The 21945-nt window shown below is 46.7% G+C and overlaps 1 protein-coding gene across 2 annotated transcripts in view; it reads right to left on the reverse strand.

Moving 5' to 3' along the window:
- Positions 1–21945, reverse strand: part of LOC143766472 (uncharacterized) — a 58842-nt gene that overhangs the window by 21156 nt on the left and 15741 nt on the right. For both annotated transcript variants that reach the window (XM_077254184.1, XM_077254183.1), the window contains exons 6-10: positions 19423–19572; positions 19114–19293; positions 18908–19031; positions 18727–18824; positions 8071–8161 (exon numbers count right to left, since the gene is read on the reverse strand). In XM_077254184.1, the coding sequence (XP_077110299.1) occupies positions 8071–8161; positions 18727–18824; positions 18908–19031; positions 19114–19293; positions 19423–19572 (643 nt within the window). The remainder of the gene's footprint in view (positions 1–8070; positions 8162–18726; positions 18825–18907; positions 19032–19113; positions 19294–19422; positions 19573–21945) is intronic.

The following is a 21945-nucleotide window of genomic DNA, read 5'->3' on the forward strand; positions in this document are numbered from 1 at the left end:
ATGTTACTGCCACAAGGAAGGCAACCTTCCAGGAGAGGATGGTCAGCGGGACGTCTTGCAGAGGTTCAAATGGAGATTCCTGAAGGATGCTCAGGACCAAATTGAGATCCCAGGTCTCTAACGGCATTCTGTAGGGGGGTACCACGTGGGAGACCCCTTGAATAAAAGGTCCTGACTTGCAAGTTAGCATCAATCTTACCCTGGAACAACACAGATAACGCTGAGATCTGACCCTTGAGGGAACTGAGCGCCAGGCCGGAATCCAAGCCGGACTGGAGAAATTCCAGAATGGAAGGAATGGAGAAAACGAGAGGGGAGCGACCGCGGAGCCTGCACCATGAGAAGAAGGCTTTCCAGGTGCGGTGATAGATGCAAGCGGAAGACGTCTTGCGAGCGCTGATCATGGTGGTGATGACCTGCTGGGAGAAACCTGCTTGAGTTAGGATCCAAGTTTCAACAGCCAAGCCGTTAAACGTAGGGTCCCTGAGCTCTGGTGGTAGATTGGTCCTTGGCGCAGCAGATCTGGGCGGTTTGGGAACCGCCAGGGGACGTCGGATACGAGATGAACGAGTTCTGCATACCATGCGCGACGTGGCCAATCCAGGGCGATAAGAATCACTGGAACCCCCTCCATCTTGATTTTTCGGATCACTTTCGGGAACAGAGGAAGTGGAGGGAACACGTACGGGAATTGGAACTGGTGCCATGGGGATATCAGTGCATCCACCCCGACGGCCCGGGGGTCCCGAGAACGTGCTATGAAGTTGGGGACCTTGGCGTTCAGTCTGGACGCCATCAGGTCCACGTCCGGAGTTCCCAAGCGAAGGCAGATTTGATGAAAAACCTCTGGATGGAGTTCCCACTCACCCGAGGCGAGACCATGACGGCTGAGAAAGTCCGCCGCCCAGTTCTCGACTCCCAGAATGTGCACTGGTGGAGTGGTTGGCCTCGGCCCAATGGAGAATGTGTGAGACCTCCTGCATCGCCGCCCTGCTGCGGGTACCCCCCTGATGGTTTATGTACGGCACCGCTGTGACGTTGTCTGACTGAATTCGAATTGGGTGACCCGCGAGCAGGAAGTGAAAGCGTCTCAGGGTAAACCTGATAGCTCGGATCTCCAGAATGTTTATGGGAAGTTTCGACTCCCGAATCGTCCAACGCCCCTGGGCAGTGTGGTGGTGAAACACCACTCCCCAACCGAGGAGACTGGCATCGGTGGTCACCACCAGCCAATGGATCGGGAGAAAAGACCTCCCCTGGTTGAGAGATGATTCCAAAGTCCACCATTTGAGCGCTTGCCTGGTCCGCGGGGGCAGAGGACATGGCCGGTCGAGGGTTAAGGGACTCCTGTCCCAATTGTCCAGTAGAGCTTGTTGTAAGGGACGGAGATGCAGTTGGGCGAAGGGAATTGCTTCCAGTGCGGCCACCATCTTCCCCAGGATCTTCATGGCAAACCGAATGGACTGCGGACAAGGGCGACAGAGCGTCCGGGCTCCCTGCTGAAGCACTTGGGCCTTGGACCGAGGAAGTAAGACCAGCCCCTTGGACGTGTCCAGGATCATGCCTAGGAAAGAGATCCTTCGAGCTGGAACAGGGGAGGACTTGTCCAAGTTGATTAACCAGCCCAGGCGCGAAAGGGAATCCAAAGTAATGCGGACGCTTGCTTCGCAGGCATGAAGAGATGGACCTTTGATGATAAGGTCGTCTAAGTATGGCAACACGGCCACTCCCCGGGAGTGTAGAATGGCCATGACTTTCGTGAATACCCTGGGCGCTGTGGCAAGACCAAAGGATAAGGCCATGAATTGAAAATGGTCCTCTAGGATGGCGAAGCGGAGGAACCTTTGATGTGGCGGAAAGATTGGGATATGAAGATAAGCATCTTTGAGGTCTATTGATGCTAGGAACTATCCTCTCTCCATCGAGGAGATGACCGACCGGAGGGATTCCATCGGGAAGTGCCGTACCTTTACATACTTGTTTAGGAGCTTCAAGTCCAAAATGGGGCGCACCGTCCCGTCCTTTTTTGGCACGACGAAGAGGTTTGAGTAAAAACCTCGGAATCTCTCGCGTTCCAGAACTGAAACGATGACCCCGTTTTGGCGAAGGGAATCGATGGCGCAGTGAAGAGCGCGAGACTGAGCTCCCGAACTTGGGAGAGGGAAAAAACCGAGCTGGAGGGAAGGCGATTAATTCTATTTTGTAACCAGAAGACACCAGGTCTCTGACCCACTCGTCGTGGATGACGGAAAGCCAGGCGTGTCGAAAAAGAAGCAAGCGTCCGCCTACCTCGGTGGTGTCGACTGGAATTCTCCCCGAGTCATTGTGAAGGAAATCTGGAAGGCCTAGAACCTCAGGTTCTGGGTTGTCTAGGTTTTCCTCGCAGGACTGATTCGGTCTGTAAGAAGGCAGAGAGTCTCTGTCTGTGCGTGTAGATCGTTCTGATCTGGACGATGCTGTGGAGTTGGACCAGAAAGGGCCACCGCGAAAGGGGCGAAAACGAAAATGCTGTTGGCGCTGAAAAGCAGCTTTTGGCCTGTGTTGAGGGAGGAACTTGCTTTTTCCCCCCCGTAGCATCGGAAATTAGTTGGTCCAATTTTTCTCCAAACAGGCGTCCGCCCTGAAAGGGAAGAGAAATCAGAGACTTTTTTGAGGAGGAATCCGCACGCCACTCTCTAAGCCAAATAGCTCTTCTGATGGTGACGGCGTTTGAAGCCGCAGTTGCCGCACAGTCTGCTGCGTCTAATGATGCGTACATCACATAATCTGCAGCCATAGCAATTTGTTTGGCGAGGTCCGCCGCCTCAGACGGAAGAGCCTGGTCCTGAATGGATTTTGCAAGAGCATCTGCCCAGAAAACGGTTGCTTTGGCGACCCATGCCGCAGCAAAGGAAGGAGATAGGGAGGAACCTGAGGCTTCATACACTGAGCGCGCCAGAGAATCTAACTGGCGTTCTGTGGGATTTTTGATTGAAGCCCAGTCAGGTACTGATAACAGCGTTTTGGTAGCCAAACGCGATACCGGAGGATCTACTAGCGGTGGTTCCATCCAATCCTTGACCAGATCTGCGGAAAAGGGATACTTTGATTCCATGACCTTTTTCCCCGTAAAGCGTTTATCTGGTCGCTCCCTGTGCTGCCGAACTATCTCTAGGAAATCCGGATGGGAGGCGAACACCTTATGGGATCGCTTGGTTCTCGTGAAGTAAACTGCATGATTCGGAGCTGAATTAGGGTCATCATTAACCTTTAGCACATGATTGACAGCCTCAATGAGGGAGTCAACAGTTAATCGGAACTCCGGAGAATCCGGGTCCATGGACGCCTCAGACTCATACTCAGAGTCATGATCGCTTCGAGCCCCTGGAGAGGGTGAGCGAGAAGTGGAGCTACTCGAGACTGAATGGTGTGGTGAATGCTCAGGAGAGGTAGTGCGGATCCGTTTTTTGGATGACCGAACCTCCTTCGGGTGAGAGCGGCCCCTGCTGGATGATGATTTCCCTGTTATAGAGGGGTCTCTTAACCCAGGGAAATGAATGCCCCGCTCCCCAGAGGGGTCATGAAGGGATTCAATCGCTTTGGCTAGCGAAGCCATGGATTGTGACAGTGACGTGGCCCACCCAGGGGGGCTAGGAACACTGGGGTCGGTAGCGGCAGAGGGCTCCTGGGCACATTGGGCATCACAGGCAGGGCAGAGGGGGGAGCTTTGAGGCCGAGGGAGAGGAGCCTGGCAGGTGGTACATGCAGAGAAATAGGTTGTATGTACCTTAGTGGACTTTTTACCCCTTGACTGGGACATGTTGTACCCCAATGTAATGAAAAGCTGCTAGATGGAAGCTGAAGGGTAACGCTGCAGGGAAGCAGTTAGTGCCGTCTCTTTACCCGGTCCTGTGCCCCGCAATTGGATAGGTGGTGCTGAGTGGGAGAAGGAAACCTCCGTGGAGAAAGGGAAGCCGGCCGGCGCTGCGTGCTGCCGAAGGAAGAAGGCTGCCGAGAGTCTGTGGGTAGTCTCGCAGGGAGCGAGAAGTGCTAGAAGCGTGGGCGGAGCCGCAGAAATGATGCGTGAGGTGGGCGGAGCCTACCGGAATGCGGCCTACACAAGGCCGAAGACAGGGACTAAATTTCTGGCCTCGGCCGGCGCGCACCCGCGGACAGCAGGGAAAAGAATCGCGGCGCTAAGGGGAAAATCCTGCCGCTATGGAGCCCCCCAAAAAACATGTGACCGGCAGAAAAAAACGACCCCTAGTGCACTTACCCCAAAATGAAGGTGCCCGGGGAAAATAGGACGGTGCAGGGTGGGGGGAGCCTCCATCCACCATCCCCATGAAAGGGGGGTGGAGAGGAACCGTCCGCCTCCTTCCATCATCCGCTTTTTCAGTGGTGATACAGTGGGGGCTGCACGGACGCCACAGTGGAAGAGTGTCTCTGAACAGCCGAGGGTGAGACCTGGTGGGCAGGGCAGATGTCCGGCAAAAAATGCCTGGCTGCAGAAGAGGATACTGGAGGTAACACACCAGTGCTCGTCTGTAAAGTAGGGGGTAGATCGGTGCCCTTGAAGGGGCCTGTCGCCCAAAAGGTCAGCTCAGGCAGTGGCATCCCACGTCACAGGAGAGGATACGGAGAGGTAAACCTCCCGTGTTCGCCTGTTGTTGGTTCGGGGAGATCGGAACATGAAAGAATCCGTCGCCCCTTCGTCCAGAAAAGAAGGTTTAAATCCAGTGTGCCTCCTACGGACACTAAGCTTGAACTGGGTCTCTGGAAGCCAGCATGAGGGTGTATACTACAGGGGAGGAGCTAACTTTTTTTGTCTCCTAGTGACAGCAGCATACACCCAAGGTCCTGTGTCCCCCAATGTGGCAAAGGAGAAAAACTTTGTTAAAAAAAAAAAAGAAAATTTGCGCCATTTTCAGATACCCATAGCGTCTCATTATTCGTGATCTCGGGTTGGGTGAGGGCTTATTTTTGTGAGCCGAGCTGATGTTTTTAATGATACCATGTTGGTGCAGATACGATCTTTTGATCGCCCGTTATTGCATTTTAATGCAATGTCACGGCGATCAAAAAAACTACTTTTTTCTCGCTGTGCCGTTTAGTGATCAGGTTAATCCTTCTTTTATTGATAGATCGGGCGATTCTCAATGCGGCGATACCAAATAAGTGTATGTTTGATTTTATTTTTATTGTTTTATTTTGAATGGGGCGAAAGGGGAATTTTTATATTTGTTTATTTTTATATTTTTAAAAACTTTTTTTGTTTTACTTTTGGCATGCATCAATAGTCTCCATAGGAGACTAGAAGCTGCCACAACCCGATCGGCTCTGCTACATAGAGGCGATGATCAGATCGCCTCTATATAGCAGATTTACTCACTTGCTATGAGCGCCGACCACTATGTGGTGCTCACAGGAAGCCAGCACTAACAACCATAGAGGTCTCCAAGAGACCTCAGGTTGACATGCCAACACACCGGTGACCCTCGATCATGTGACAGGACTCAAGGACAGTACTTGATTTGGAAAGGCACACACCTTTTTATATAAGACATCACAGCTCACAGTGCATGTCAGACCAAATGAGAATCATGAGGTCAAAGGAACTGGCCAAGGAGCTCAGAGACAGAATTGTGGCAAGGCACAGATCTGGCAAAGGTTGCAAAATAATTTCTGCAGTACTCAAGGTTCCTAAGAGCACATTGGCCTCCATAATCCTTAAATGGAAGAAGTTTGGGACCACCAGAAGTCTTCCTAGACCTGGACGTCCAGCCAAACTAAGCAGTCGTGGGAGAAGAGCTTTGGTGAGAGAGGTAAAGAAGAGCCCTAAGATCACTGTGGCTGAGCTCCACAGATGCAGTAGGCAGATGGGAGAAAGTCAACTATCACTGCAACCTTCCACCAGTCGGGCATTTATGGCAGAGTGGCCTGACGGAAGCCTCTCCTCAGTGCAAGACATATGAAAGCCCACATAGAGTTTGCTAAAAAACACATGAAGGACTCCCAGACTATGAGAAATAAGATTCTCTGGTCTGATGAGACGAAGGTAGACCTTTTTGGTGATAATTCTAAGCGGTATGTGTGGAGAAAACCAGGCAATGCTCATCACCTGCCCAATACAATCCCAACAGTGAAACATGGTGGTGGCAGTATCATGCTATGGGGGTGTTTTTCAGCTGCAGGGACAGAACAAATAGTTGCCATTGAAGGAAACATGAATGTGGCCAAGTACACAGATATCCTGGATGAAAACCACTTCCAGAGTGCTCTGGACCTCAGACTTGGCCGAAGGTTCACCTTCCAACAAGATAATGACCCTAAGCACACAAAGGAGTGGCTTCAGAACAACTCTGTGACAACTCTGTGACCATTCTTGACTGGCCCAGCCAGAGCCCTGACCTAAACTAAATTGAGCATCTCTGGAGAGACCTGAAAATGGCTGTCCACCAATGTTCACTATCCAACCTGACGGAACTGGAGAGGATCTGCAAGGAAGAATGGCAGCGGATCCCCAAATCCAGGTGTGAAAAACTTATTGCCTCATTACCAAGAAGACTCATGGCTGTACATGCTCAAAAGGTGCTTCTACTCAATACTGAGAAAAGTGTCTGAATACTTATGACCATGTGACATTTCAGTTTTTCTTTTTAATAAATTTGCAAAAACGTCTACATTTCTGTTTTTTTCAGTCAAGATGGGGTGCAGAGTGTACATTAATGAGAAAAAAAATGAACTTTTTTGAATTTACCCAATGGCTGCAATGAAACAAAGAGTGAAAAATTTAAAGGGACCTGAATACTTTCCGTACCCAGTGTATATTACAGCCATCAGACATGCACAACTTAGAGATATATCATGGCACAGGTGTACTGTTTACTATGCAGTTTATCACAATCCTGTATGAACTTAGTCAGTTTTAGAAGAAATTGAAAAGTCAGGATAAAGGGAAACTCTGCTGTTATTGTACAGAAATTCGCACTTGGCCTCACTGCACATTCAATGTTGTCGATCATAAAAGTGAAGTTTGGTCAGAAAGACTGGACCTGGTCTTGTAGGGACCATATGATCACATTCACCAGCACAGAAGGGAGAGAAGGTAGATCCATCCAATATCAGGGATCTAAAAACGACCCAAGTGATCCATAATAGGATGACCAGCCATAGACATAATATTAGGAAAGGTGTAATCTGTCTGTTTCGGCATTTTGTTGTAGAATATAAACGAGATCCCACCAGTTTAAGACTCATTATATTAGAACAAATATCAGAACATGTGTCTAATAGGTCCCAAAGACTTGTGAATAGAGAATCCTATTGGATTTTTAAACTTTCCACACTTAAACCGGAGGATTTTCCATGTACATATATTTTTCTTTATATGTATTTTATTGTGCATCCAATATGTATTTTACATCTATTTGTATAGTTTTGTATACGGAGAAAGGTTTCTATACAAAATACTGCACCATAGGCGCGGTTTAATTAATGAATTAAGCTATTATGGATCAGTGACGCCGTTCTGGAGGATATAAAACATCCACAATGTATCATTAGTATATGCCTGAGGAAGGAGCTGGCTCACATCGGAAATGGGTAGAATATTAAAATGAAAAGTTTGGGTTTTTTTTATGTTCATTCGTTTTGATGCCCAACTTTATGGCTCGGCACTTGGCAGCGCTTTTCAAAGCCCTGATTTTTTCCTTCTTCCCATATCAGGGATTTTGGAAGCCAACAGCATCATTACTCTCCGTTTTCTCATCATAATATTTTTCTACCTTCTCAGCACATTCTACGTACGCTGTCATTTGGCTTTGTAGTTTACAGATCTGGGCAGGTAACGGTCAGAGTCTTCTAATCTCAGGAGGTAGGTGGATCCTCCGGGTTGTAAGTTCTATAGAAAAGGGCTTTCAATGCCCAAAGTCACTTGGACAGTTTTGGGTGGAGGAGGATGTTGTGGTCTAGAGGTAAAATAGTGATCACACGATTGTGATACAGTCGGACTACACTACTGATAAAGCAGCCACAGCCGGAGACTGAGAACAATCTGTGACTTCTCTGCATTTAGTGGTTACTACTCACCTGGGTAGTCATATGTAGGAATCTCCTCTTTACACCGCTCATCACCCCTCACATATGTCTCTGTAGTATTAATATGGGTCAGATCTTCACCCTGAAACAAATATTGTAAAAGTCACAGACAGATGGAGAAGTCCCATCTATGATCAGCTCTAATCCTGCCATCTCCACCGTTCTCATTACATAAGTATAAAATATATAATACTGGGGGATAAAACAACACTGAACACAAGACCTTCACAGCCGTCTACACATTGTGACAGTCACTGGTAAGGTGACAGAGGGGAGATATGTGTCACTGCGCTTATCGGCGTCAGTGATGTGAAACCAGAGCATTTTTTCTCCAGCACACTACGTGTTGTGAGGGTTAAGTTGCATAAACAGGGCTGGTTTTATGTGGACCTTCACAGAGCGGGTGGGAGAAGGACCACTTTATCTCCCCTGGCAGACCTGCCAGGACCTGCATGAGGACATGATCATGTGATCAGTCACATGATGGGGAAGTTACAGGCTTGGGGTGAAATAACCGAGCTCTACAGGCAGTCTGGGCTCAGCTAGCCTGGAGAGAGGACTCCTGACGCTTTGTGGCTCGTCGAGCACAGACTGAACCTGTCCTGCTCCAGACTCCAGACTGTGCTGCAGCATTTTGTTTTTTGTTGTTTTGTTCCCGTTTTAGCCAAGAAGGCTGAGTTTGTTTTCCCCACAAGTTGGTTTATGCTGCCTTACAATACATCAACGATGATGTAGACGGTGTTCCCATTTTTCCTACCTCTGTGTGCTGCCACGTGAGTGAACTACCACAACATCATAAAGCCTCTTTCACACGTCCGTGTCTCCGGTATGTGTGGTGACAGTTTTCACACGTACCGGAGACACGTACACACGTAGAACCATTCAAATGAATGGGTCTGTGCCCTTGTCAGTGTGTTTCCATGGGCCGTGTGCCCCACACGTAGACATGTCCGTTTTTTTTACTGTCAGCATGGACGGCAATACGTACTGCACACGTGCACATGGAGAACACATGTTGCTGAAGACGGCTCTCATCATTCTCTCCTGCTCTGCCAGTGAGCAGAGGAGAATGATGAGTTATATTAACCCCTTAACGACCGCCGATACGCCTTTTAACGGCGGCAGCTAAGGGTACTTAAACCACAGTGCCGTTAATTAACGGCACTGTGGAAAAAGTGAATAGCGCCCCCCAGAGTCGGAATTAGGGGTATGGTTAGGCTTCTTTCACACTTGCGTCAGTATGGGGCCGTTGCAATGCGTCGGCCCGACGTACCGACGCACGTTGTGAAAATTGTGCACAACGTGGGCAGCGGATGCAGTTTTTCAACGCATCCACTGCCCAGTCTATGTCCTGGGGAGGAGGGGGCAGAGTTATGGCCACGCATGAGCAGAAATGGCGGACGCGACGTATAAAAAAAGGTTACATTGAACTTTTTTTTTTTTTTTTGAGACAACGGTCCGCCAAAACACAATGGATCCAGTGCACGACGGACACGACGTGTGGCCATCCGTCGGCAATACAAGTCTATGGGCAAAAAAGGCATCCTGCGGGCACATTTGCAGGATCCGTTTTTTGTCCAAAACGACGGATTGCGACGGATGCCACATGACGCAAGTGTGAAAGTAGCCTTAGGGCTAGGGTTAGGGTTGGGGCTAAAGTTAGGGCTAAGGTTAGGGTTAAATTTAGGGTTAGGGTTGGGGCTAAATTTAGGGTTAGGGTTGGGGCTAAAGTTAGGGTTAGGGCTAGGGTTGGGGCTAAAGTTAGGGTTAGAGTTGGGATTAGGGTTGGTATTAGGGTTAGGGTTGGCATTAGGGTTACGTTTGGGATTAGGGTTAAGTTTGGGATTAGGGTTAGGGTTGGGATTAGGGTTAGGGATGTATTGGGATTAGGGTTAGGTTAGAGGTTAGGGTTGAGATTAGGATTAGGGGCGTGTTGGATTTGGGGGTTTTGATTAGGGTTATGGTTAGGGTTGAGATTAGGGTTGTTTTGGGGTTAGGGTTGTGATTAGGATTATGGATCGGGTTGGGATTAGAGATAGGGGTGTGTTGGGGTTAGGGTTGGAGTTAGAATTGGGGGGTTTCCACTGTTTAGGTACATCAGGGGGTCTCCAAACACGACAGCCAATTTTGCACTCAAAAAGTCAAATGGTGCTCCCTCCCTTCTGAGCTCTGCCGTGCACCCAAACAGTGGTTTACCCCCACATATGGGGCATCAGCGTACTCGGGATAAATTGGACAACAACTTTTGGGGCCCAATTTCTCCTGTTACCCTTGTGAAAAGAAAAACTTGGGGGCTAAAAAAATCTTTTTGTGTGGAAAAAAAAATATTTTTTATTTTCACGACTCTGCATTATAAACTTCTGTCAAGCACTTGGGCATTCACAGTTCTCACCACATATCTAGATAAGTTCCTTGGGGGGTCTAGTTTGCAAAATGGGGTCACTTGTAGGGGGTTTCCACTGTTTAGGTACATCAGGGGCTCTGAAAACGCAACATAACGCCCGCAGACCAATATATCAAAGTCTGCATTCCAAAACGGCGCTCCTTCCCTTCCGAGCTCTGCCGTGCGCCCAAACAGTGGTTTACCCCCACATATGGGGTAGCAGCATACTCAGGACAAATTGGACAACTTTTGTGGTCCAATTTCTCTTGTTACCCTTGTGAAAATAAAAACTTGGGGGCTAAAAAATCTTTTAATATTTTTTATTTTCACGGCTCTACATTATAAACTTCTGTGAAGCACTTGGGGTTCAAAGTGCTCACCACACATCTAGATAAGTTCCTTAAGGGGTCTAGTTTCCAAAATGGTGTCACTTGTGGGGGGTTTCCACTGTTTAGGCACATCAGGGGCTCTCCAAACGCGACATGGCGTCCGATCTCAATTCCAGCCAATTCTACATTGAAAAAGTCAAACGGCGCTCCTTCACTTCCACGCACTGCGGTGAGCCCAAACAGTGGTTTACCCCCACATATGGGATATCGGTGTATTCAGGAGAAATTGCACAACAACATTTATGGTTAAATTTCTGTTTTTACACTTGTGAAAATAAAAAAAAATGGTTCTGAATACAATGTTTGCAAAAAAAAGTTAAATGTTCATTTTTTCCTTCCACATTGTTTCAGTTCCTGTGAAGCACATAAAGGGTTAATAAACTTCTTGAATGTGGTTTTGAGCACCTTGAGGGGTGCAGTTTTTAGAATGGTGTCACACTTGGTTATTTTCTATCATATAGACCCCTCAAACTGACTTCAAATATGATGTGGTCCTAAAAAAAAAAATGGTGTTGTAAAAATGATAAAATTGCTGGTCAACTTTTAACCCTTATAACTCCCTAACAAAAAAAAAAAAATTGTTTCCAAAATTGTGCTGATGTAAAGTAGACATGTGGGAAATGTTATTTATTAACTATTTTTTTGTGACATATCTCTGTGATTTAAGGGCATAAAAATAAAAATTTTGCAAATTGCAAAATTTAAAATTTTTTCGCCATATTTCCGTTTTTTTCCATAAATAATCGCAAGTAATATCGAAGAAATGTTACCACTAACATGAAGTACAATATGTCACGAAAAAACAGTCTCAGAATCAGTGGGATCCGTTAAAGCGTTCCAGAGTTATAACCTCATAAAGTGACAGTGGTCAGAATTGTAAAACACCAAGGTTACTTACCGGTAGCCGGTTTTTCCGGAGCCCATGACAGCACACATGAGAGAGGGGATCCGCCCAGTCAGGACAGGAAACCTACTGAAATAAAAGGGCGGTACCTCTCCCTCGCTTCAGTAGGTTTTCAGAGCATGAGAGACCCCCTTGGTTAGTACATATGGCAATCTACCACCACATTATAATAACAACAAAAAACACCCAGCTAAAAGTGCGCACCAAAGGGTGAAAAAAGAAGGGAGGGAATATACAGGTGCTGTCATGGGCTCCGGAAAAACCGGCTACCGGTAAGTAACCTTGGTGTTTTCCCGTCTCCCATGACAGCACACATGAGAGATTTTTGGAGAAAGGAACACCTTAGGGAGGGACCACCGCTTGCAGCACCCTTCTACCAAAGGTAAGGTCAGTAGAGGAAGATAAATTCAGTCGGTAGTGTTTAAAGAAGGTAGACGGAGAGGACCAGGTAGCGGCCTTACAAACTTGATCTATCGATACCTCTGCTTTTTCAGCCCAGGAAGTAGCCACGGCCCTGGTGGAGTGAGCCTTGATGCCTTCAGGGATCGGAACGCCACATGCAGCATAGGATAAGCTAATGGCCTCCCTAATCCACCTAGCAATAGAACTTTTGGACACCCCATGACCATTCCTGCTACCCTGGAAAGCTACAAATAGAGACTGATCTTTCCTCCACTGACTGGTTAAGGATATGTACTGTAACATAGACCTTCTTACATCAAGAGTGTGAAACCTCTCCTCACCTGGATTTTTTGGATTAACACAAAAAGAGGGTAATACAATCTCCTGACTCCTATGAAATTTAAGAAACTACCTTAGGTAGATAAGCCAGATCTGGTCTTAGAATCACCCTGTCGTCATATATCTGAGTGTATGGAGGACAAATGGACAGGGCTTGCAAGTCACTCACCCTACGTGCGGATGTCAAAGCTACTAATAGTACCGTTTTTAGAGTGAGAAATTTTATCGATAATTCTTGCAAAGGCTCAAAAGGACTCTTAGTCAGAGCATCTAAAACCAGATTTAAATCCCAGGGAGGAATTTTCTGAATTACTACAGGTCTAGACCTACTACATGATTTAATGAAACGGGCAACCCACTTATTGGAGGCTAAATTACAATGATATAAAGCTCCTAATGCTGACACTTGAACCTTAAGTGTATTGGTAGCCAATCCTAGCTGTAAGCCTGCTTGCAGAAACTCTAAAATAGCACCCACAGGAGCCTCATCCGACAAAGGTTGTCCTAAAAACTCTAGAAACCTCTACCATGTCCTACCATAAATTCTCGATGTAATCGGCTTTCCACTTTTCAGCAGGGTGGAGGCTAGCCCTGGCGAGAATCCCTGTCGGCTCAGTAATGCCCTCTCAAATTCCAGGCTGCTAGATGGAAGCCCTTCACTTGAGAGTGGCATACTGGACCCTGGGTAAGCAGGTCCGGGACCTCTGGTAGGATCCATGGATCGGTTACCGACATTTGTCTTAGGAGAGAAAACCATGGTCTTTTCGGCCAGTATGGAGCAATCAGTATCACTCTTGCCTGCTCCATCCTGATCTTCCTCACTACAACCGAAATTAATGATATCGGTGGAAACACGTAAGCGAGGCTGAACCTCCACGGTATTCGGAGGGCATCCACTGAAACCGGGTTCCCCCTCGGGTCTAACGAGCAGAACCTCTCCACCTTCCTGTTGTGAAGCGTGGAAAACAAGTCTATTACCGGTTCGCCCCAGGCCTGCACTATTTGTTGGAACACCCTGGAATTCAGCGACCATTCTCCCTGTCTTAGCTTTTTGCGACTTAAGTAGTCCGCCTTTGTGTTTTCGACCCCCCTTATGTGCAGAGCTGTGAGGGACAGTAGGTGAGATTCTGCCAACTGAAGAAGCGCCGATGTTGCCCTCATGAGGGAAAGGGACCTCGTCCCCCCCGGTGATTGATATAGGCAACCACTGCATAATTGTCGGACATCACTCTGGTATGACGACCCTGAAGGATTGGAAGGAAATGTTTTACTGCTCTTTCTACAGCCCATAATTCTCTTATATTGGATGTTTGATATTTTTCTGTATGGGACCAGGACCCCTGTATGGAAAGGGTCCCTAGATGTGCACCCCATCCTGTACCACTCGCGTCCGTTGTGATCACGTCTTCTACCGGAGTTAGCCACTGAACCCCTGAGCTTAAGTGATCCCTCACTGACCACCAGACTAGGGAATCTCTGACACATAACGAGAGATGAACTTTTCCCTCCAAATGCCCTTTTAACAACCTTTGTGTTGACAGGACCTCCCACTGCAATTGCCTCAGGTGGAACTGTGCCCATTTTACAGCGGGAATACAGGATGTTAGTGACCCTAGCAGAGACATCGCCTTTCTTAGCGTCATCACAGGCTGATGTATCGCCAGTTCCACAAGACTTTGTATTTTGGATATTTTGCTCTCCGGCAGGAGACAGAGTTGACGCGTGGAGTCCAGAACCAACCCCAGGAAGGACTGAACTTTCTCTGGTGTTAATCTCGACTTGGCGACATTTATCTCCCAACCTAATACTGCTAGGGTCGTAGTCACTTCTTCTATTTGTGCAAGACAGTGATCTATTGACCTGCCTATTACCAGGAAGTCGTCTAGGTACGGAACAATGACTCCTGTCCCGGGAACGGAGGAAGGACATGACTTCCGACATTAATTTTGTAAATATTCTCGGTGCTATTGATAGACCAAATGGAAGGGCCGCATACTGGTAGTGTTTGAGTTGTCCTTGGACAATCACTGCTACTCTCATAAACTTTTGATAGTCCCGATGAATTGGGACATGGTAATAAGCGTCTTTTAAGTCTATAGCTGCCATGAAGCAGTCCGGGAACAGTATCTTTATTGCTAAGCCTACCGACTCCATCTTGAAGGAGTAATTTTTTATTGACCGGTTGAGTTTTTTTAAGTTGACAATAGTCCTTAGTAAGCCATCTGGCTTTCGTATTAAGAAGAGAGGGGAATAAAACCCTTCTCCTTCCTCTTCCTTTGGAACTTCTACTAGGACATTTTTTAGAACTAGCCCCAATACCTCTGTTTCCAGAGCTAGTTGTTCCTCTGGAAGTTTTCTGCATGGTGTCAACACAAAAGTCTGTCGAGGTGGATGAATAAATTTTATTTTTAGTCCGTCGCTGACAACATCCAACGCCCAACGACTGGGGGAAATATTTAACCAGGCGTGAAGATAGAAAGAAAGCCTTCCCCCTACTTCCAGCTTGGCGTCATTGGGAGGGCTTTTTTGTGGATGTGGAGGGGCCCTTAAACATGTACCCTGATCCTTTTCTATCTCTATAGTCCCAGTTTCTTCTATCTCCCGGGGGTCGACCTCTATTGAATTTTCCTCTCCGAAAATAAGGCCATCTGATATCCACTGGAAAACGAGGAAACCCTTTTTTCTTGTCGCCAGCTTTTTCTAAAATGTCCTCCAGTTTCTGACCAAAGAGGAATTTGCCGTCGCACGGAATGGAACAGAGTCTATTTTTTGAGGGTAAGTCCCCTGGGCACCCCTTCAACCACAAGGCACGTCTTGCCACGTTAGACAATCCTGCTGCCCTAGCTGCAAGTCTTACAGAGTCTGCTGAGGAATCAGCTATAAAGGCTGCCGCCCCTTGTGCCATTGCCATATTGGCTAGGACCTCGTCTCTCGGCACTCTAGATTTCAACTGATCCTCTATTTGTTGCAGCCAGACAATAAGGGAGCGGGCAACACCTGTTCCAGTTATTGCCGGTTTTAGACCTCCGGGGGCTGCCTCCCAGGTATGTTTTAAAAAAGCATCCGCTTTTTTATCTAAAGGGTCTCTTAGGACGCCTGAATCTTCCAAGTGTAGGGATGACCTTTTAGATGACCTAGCCACCGCACCATCAATTTTAGGGGTCTTATCCCATACTTCTGAATCCTTTTCCTCAAAAGGATAACGTCTCTTAGAAGCTGAGGGAAGACTACCAGACTTTTCAGGCTTCTTCCACTCTTTCTCTATAAGGGTTTTAACTCTTGTATTTACTGGGAAGGTACGCTTCCTCTTCTCCTCCAAACCACCAAACATAACGTCCTCTACTGATCTGGACTCCTTCTCATCTTTAAGGCCCATTGTAGCCCTAACTGATTTAACCAGTTTATCTGTATTCTCAGTTAGGAAGCATGGTCGGCCCCCGACATCACTATCCGAAGAGGAGCCAGAGAACACGGAAGAGGACGAACATGGAGACAGAGGTCCTTCTTGATATTCTTCAGATTGAGGGGTACCAGAATCTGAAACAGTCTCTAAGATCTTGCTACTTTTCTTTTTTAGGACTGATTTTAAAGACCCTTTAACCTCTGCTCTAATCATGGCCCTGAGGCTAGCGGCAAAGTCAGGGGATTCATCCTGAATAGTTTTTTGGATGCAGTCCGCACAGAGGCTTTTCTCAGAATTGTAAAAATTGGCTCGGTCATTAAGTACCAAATTGGCTCTGTCACGAAGGGGTTAAAGTCCAAACGATGACAGCAGGTGGGGGCTTTGGGGACTATTCCTCCCATCATCTGACACATGCTTTCGCTAATAACAGCAGGAGTGGATGATTGGGGTATTCCTCACCCGCCGCCTGCAATATATTGAAATAAATTAATGAAAAACCCGGTGTGAGTTCCTCCCTATTTTCTTGAACCAACCAAGAAAACCTCACAGCTGGGGGCTCCAACCCCCAACTGTCAGCTTCAGCAAGGTTGGCTCTCAAGAATAGAGGGGTACCCATGCTATTTTTTAAACTTATTTAAATAAATAATTTAAAAAAATGGTGTGGGGTCCCCCCCATTTTTGACAACCTGCCTTGCTAAAGCTCACAGCTGGGGGCTGGTTTTCTCAGGCTGGTAAGGGGTCATGGATATTGACCCCCCAGCCTAAAAACAGCAGCCTGTAGCTGCCTAGAAAAGGTGCATCTATTAGAAGCGCCAATTTTGGCGCTTTGCCAGACTCTTCCCACTTGCCCTGTAGCGGTGGCAAGAGGGGTTAATATTTGTGGGGTTGATTTCATCTTTGTATTGTCGGGTGACATCAAGCCCACAGTTTAGTAATGGAGAGGTGTCTTTAAGACAACTAACCTATAACTCCTATAGTTATATGGTAAATAAAGAAAAAGCCAGAATAAAGTCCTTTAATTAAAAAAATTACTCCTTTAATATTCTCAATTAAACCATACTTACGACCTAGCCTAATTCCACCGAAGCCCTCGATCTCCTGTAATAAAAATAAAATAACAAAACAACAATATACCATAACTGTCTGCCATTCTGTTCCACGCCGTAATCCATGTCTGGGGGATAATTAGTTTTCAACCTGGATGGTGCCAAGATGGGACCATCTAATAGATGCGCCTTTTCTGGGCAGCTGCGGGCTGCTGTTTTAAGGCTGGAGGGGGCCTAAAGCAATGACCCCTTACCAGCATGAGAATACCAGCCCCCAGCTGTGAGCTTTAGCGAGGTAGGTTGCCAAAAATGCGGGGGACCCTATGCCGTTTTTTAAATTATTTATTAAAGTATTTAAAAACAAACATAGCGTGGGGACCCCAGTGTGAGGATATGGCCGCTTACTGAAGACTATAGGACAAATGGACATAAAGCGGAGACTACCACTCTAAGACATTAAGACTTTTTCCAGCATGGAGCACCGGTTACATAAATATTATTGTACTTCAATAGTTAATTTGCTTGGTGTGTTTTATTTGTGCTCGTCAGTTCATGCTCAGGAATCAATGTTTCTATTCAGTGGCAGTCAGCAGAGGAAGACGAGCAGGCTAGAGCTTATGTAAACCTAAGGATAGACTATCAATCTCATTTGTATCAAGGTCTCATTCCCATTGTACTCCCAAACCTAGGCCCACTGTGTGGGTGGGAATAGTAGACTCAGGGGAGCCATCACCACGGGAGGTCTCACATACAGTCCCACCTGATGGAATATGCCTTGTTCTGTGAGCTAAAGGAAAATGTTTAAGGGGGCGGTAGAAAAAGACATAGGGTTGAATCAGGCAGTTGTTGAAGGGATTTCGATGGAAGAGGATCCAAGCTGGAATGGATAGATGATCTATGGAGCTTTGGAGATTGTTGGCTGGAGGGGTATCCATGAGCTATGGTCAGGATAGCCATCGTCTGGAGGAACATATGCTGTGACTGCACACTATAGCAGCTGGAGATACAAAATCTGTGGGCCAACCAAAAGTTGGGAGACAGTGGGTATCACCTGGTATGGGGCCAGTGGAACTACTGATCTCAGATTGGGAACTTGTGGACTGAGGGCATTGTATGTTGGCCATCTACTTGGATTTGTTGTACAACCATGGATGTATGCAATAAAAAAATTAGTTGCATTGATAACCTGCCTAGGTGATTTTTATAACCACAACCTCAGATCTTCACACCCTCTATTCTTGATGACCAACCTTGCTGAAGCTGACAGCTGAGGGTTGCAGCCCCCGGCTGTGAGTTTTGCCTGGTTGGTTCAAGAAAATAGGGGGGAACCCACACCAGGTATTTCATTCATTTATTTCATTATATCGCAAGTGGCGGCTGAGGAATACCCTGATCATCTGCTCCTGCTGTCACTGTTATTAGAGGCAGCAAGGGTCAGATGATGGGAGTAAGAGCCCCAAAAGCCCCCAACTGCTGGTCATCGTTCTGACTTTAATATAACTCATCATTCTCTTCCGCTCTTGGCGATCGCCGGCAGAGCAGGGAAGAGCGATGAGAGCCGTCTTCAGCACCCGCCACCGAGGAAATAGCGCTTACAGTAGTGCTTCTTCCCCGGCGGCCGTCTGTGTGGTACTGAGGCAGCACACGGTTGCCACACATGTGCCGCAAGTATTACACACACGGACACGGATATCTCCGGTATTGGTTTTTCCGGGACCGAAAATAAACAGACGTGTGAAATTGGCCTAAGGGAGATCTCATGACACCTTCTCTCTATCTACCTGATGATCCTGAGGAACATTGGGATCTTCTTGGTTACAGTCCTGTGGAAGAAGAGGATGGGGACATCTCTCGGGTGTTGTCCTCTTACTGGATAGATCTGGAGGAAACACATACAGGGACTGAATTCATTCTTTACATACAGATAATTATAGGCCGTATGTATTTAGTCCTGTCCATTACCTGGTGATGTGAGGGGCTGGGGAACCTCCATCATGACGTCATTGTACAGATCTTTGTGTCCTTCTAAATACTCCCACTCCTCCATGGAGAAATAGACGGCGACATCCTGACACCTTATAGGAACCTGACACATACAATGATAACGTCATCCCCCGATCCCTTCATAGAGTTACTGTATAATATCCCAGCATTCCCAGCAGTGTCACCTCTCCAGTCAGCAGCTCAATCATCTTGTAGGTGAGTTCTAGGATCCTCTGGTCATTGATGTCCTCATGTATCAGGGGGTGAGGTGGAGGCCCCGTGATTGGGCTCAGGGGTCTTCCCCATCCCTCAGACACAGGGTCGTGACAGCGCTCACTAGAGGTCTTCTTCACCACTGTGTAATCCTGGTTATGGAGAGACACATTAATAAATCTCACTACAGACATTTCCAGAGTCCTCACCTCTCCAGTTCTGTCCATCTGTTATTCCCATAGATAAGAATGATGTAATGTGACGTCATCAGAATCTCTCACCTCTCCAGTAAGCCGGAAGAGGATCTCTAGGGTGAGGTGTAATATCCTCTCCGCCATCTTGTCTCTGTCCATATCCATCTTTGATGGGTAAATCAGGAAAATTCTCTTATATAGAAGATTTTCACTGAGAGGATCCGATATTGTAGAGACCTGAATGAGAAGAAGATGAGCCGATGTAACATGTAGGGTTAGGGGTGTATTGGGATTAGGGTTAGGTTAGAGGTTAGGGTTGAGATTAGGATTAGGGGCGTGTTAGATTTGGGGGTTTTGATTAGGGTTATGGTTAGGGTTGAGATTAGGGTTGTTTTGGGGTTAGGGTTGTGATTAGGATTATGGATCGGGTTGGGATTAGAGATAGGGGTGTGTTGGGGTTAGGGTTGGAGTTAGAATTGGGGGGTTTCTACTGTTTAGGTACATCAGGGGGTCTCTGTTATGACCCCAGTGGCAGAGGGTCTCAGAGGTTATAGCCAAGTCTGCAAACATAAAAACCAGCTCATAGGGCAGTGGTAACTGGGCTGACCGTATACCTAATCCTAGCACACAAATAGCAGCAGCCGGGGAACGTACCTACGTTGATTCTAGACGTCTCGCGCCAGCCGGAGAACTAACTAACCCTATCAGGGAAAAGATAGACCTTTCTTGCCTCCAGAGAAAAGACCCCAAAAAGTTGGATACAAGCCCCCAACAAATAATAACGGTGAGGTAAGAAGAAAAGACAAACGTAAGAATGAACTAGGCTTTAGCAAAGAGAGGCCCACTAACTAATAGCAGAATATAGGAAGATGACTTATACGGTCAGCAAAAACCCTGTCAAAGTTTCCACGCTGATTATTCAAGAACCCCCGTACCGTCTAACGGCACGGGGGGAGAATATCAGCCCCCCAGAGCTTCCAGCGATATCAGGAATCACATTTAGTACAAGCTGGACAAAAATAAGAGCAATACAAATAACCAAAAAATAAGGAAGCAGGACTTAGCTTATTTTGCATAGAACCAGGACCAGCAGACAGGAGCAAACAGAAAGGAACTGATTACAACGATGCCAGGCACCAGACTGAGAATCCAGGAAGTTTAAATAGGAACACCCCTGGACTAACGAACAGGTGGGTGCCAAGCTGGGGAAAGACAATCCCAGAGTCATATCACTAGTGACCACCAGAGGGAGCCAAAAAGTCTAATTCACAACAGGTCTCCAAACACGACAGCCAATTTTGCACTCAAAAAGTCAAATGGTGCTCCCTCCCTTCTGAGCTCTGCCGTGCACCCAAACAGTGGTTTACCCCCACATATGGGGCATCAGCGTACTCGGGATAAATTGGACAACAACTTTTGGGGCCCAATTTCTCCTGTTACCCTTGTGAAAAGAAAAACTTGGGCGCTAAAAAAATCTTTTTTTGTGGAAAAAATAATATTTTTTATTTTCACGACTCTGCATTATAAACTTCTGTCAAGCACTTGGGCATTCACAGTTCTCACCACATATCTAGATAAGTTCCTTGGGGAGTCTAGTTTGCAAAATGGGGTCACTTGTAAGGGGTTTCCACTGTTTAGGTACATCAGGGGCTCTGCAAACGCAACATAACGCCCGCAGACCAATCTATCAAAGTCTGCATTCCAAAACGGCGCTCCTTCCCTTCCGAGCTCTGCCGTGCGCCCGAACAGTGGTTTACCCCCACATATGGGGTAGCAGCATACTCAGGACAAATTGGACAACTTTTGTGGTCCAATTTCTCTTGTTACCCTTGTGAAAATAAAAACTTGGGGGCTAAAAAATCTTTTTTGTGGAAAAAAAAAATATTTTTTATTTTCACGGCTCTACATTATAAACTTCTGTGAAGCACTTGGGGTTCAAAGTGCTCACCACACATCTAGATAAGTTCCTTAAGGGGTCTAGTTTCCAAAATGGTGTCACTTGTGGGGGGTTTCCACTGTTTAGGCACATCAGGGGCTCTCCAAACGCGACATGGCGTCCGATCTCAATTCCAGCCAATTCTACATTGAAAAAGTCAAACGGCGCTCCTTCACTTCCAAGCACTGCGGTGCGCCCAAACAGTGGTTTACCCCCACATATGGGATATCGGTGTATTCAGGAGAAATTGCACAACAACGTTTATGGTTAAATTTCTGTTTTTACACTTGTGAAAATAAAATAAAATGGTTCTGAACAAAATGTTTCCAAAAAAAAGTTAAATGTTCATTTTTTCCTTCCACATTGTTTCAGTTCCTGTGAAGCACGTAAAGGGTTAATAAACTTCTTGAATGTGGTTTTGAGCACCTTGAGGGGTGCAGTTTTTAGAATGGTGTCTTACTTGGTTATTTTCTATCATATAGACCCCTCAAACTGACTTCAAATATGATGTGGTCCCTAAAAAAAAAATGGTGTTGTAAAAATGAGAAATTGCTGGTCAACTTTTAACCCTTATAACTCCCTAACAAAAAAAAATTTGTTTCCAAAATTGTGCTGATGTAAAGAAGACATGTGGGAAATGTTATTTATTAACTATTTTTTGTGACATATCTCTG

Source organism: Ranitomeya variabilis, chromosome 4 (genome assembly GCF_051348905.1).
Source record: "Ranitomeya variabilis isolate aRanVar5 chromosome 4, aRanVar5.hap1, whole genome shotgun sequence".
Classification (NCBI taxonomy): Eukaryota; Metazoa; Chordata; class Amphibia; order Anura; family Dendrobatidae; genus Ranitomeya; species Ranitomeya variabilis.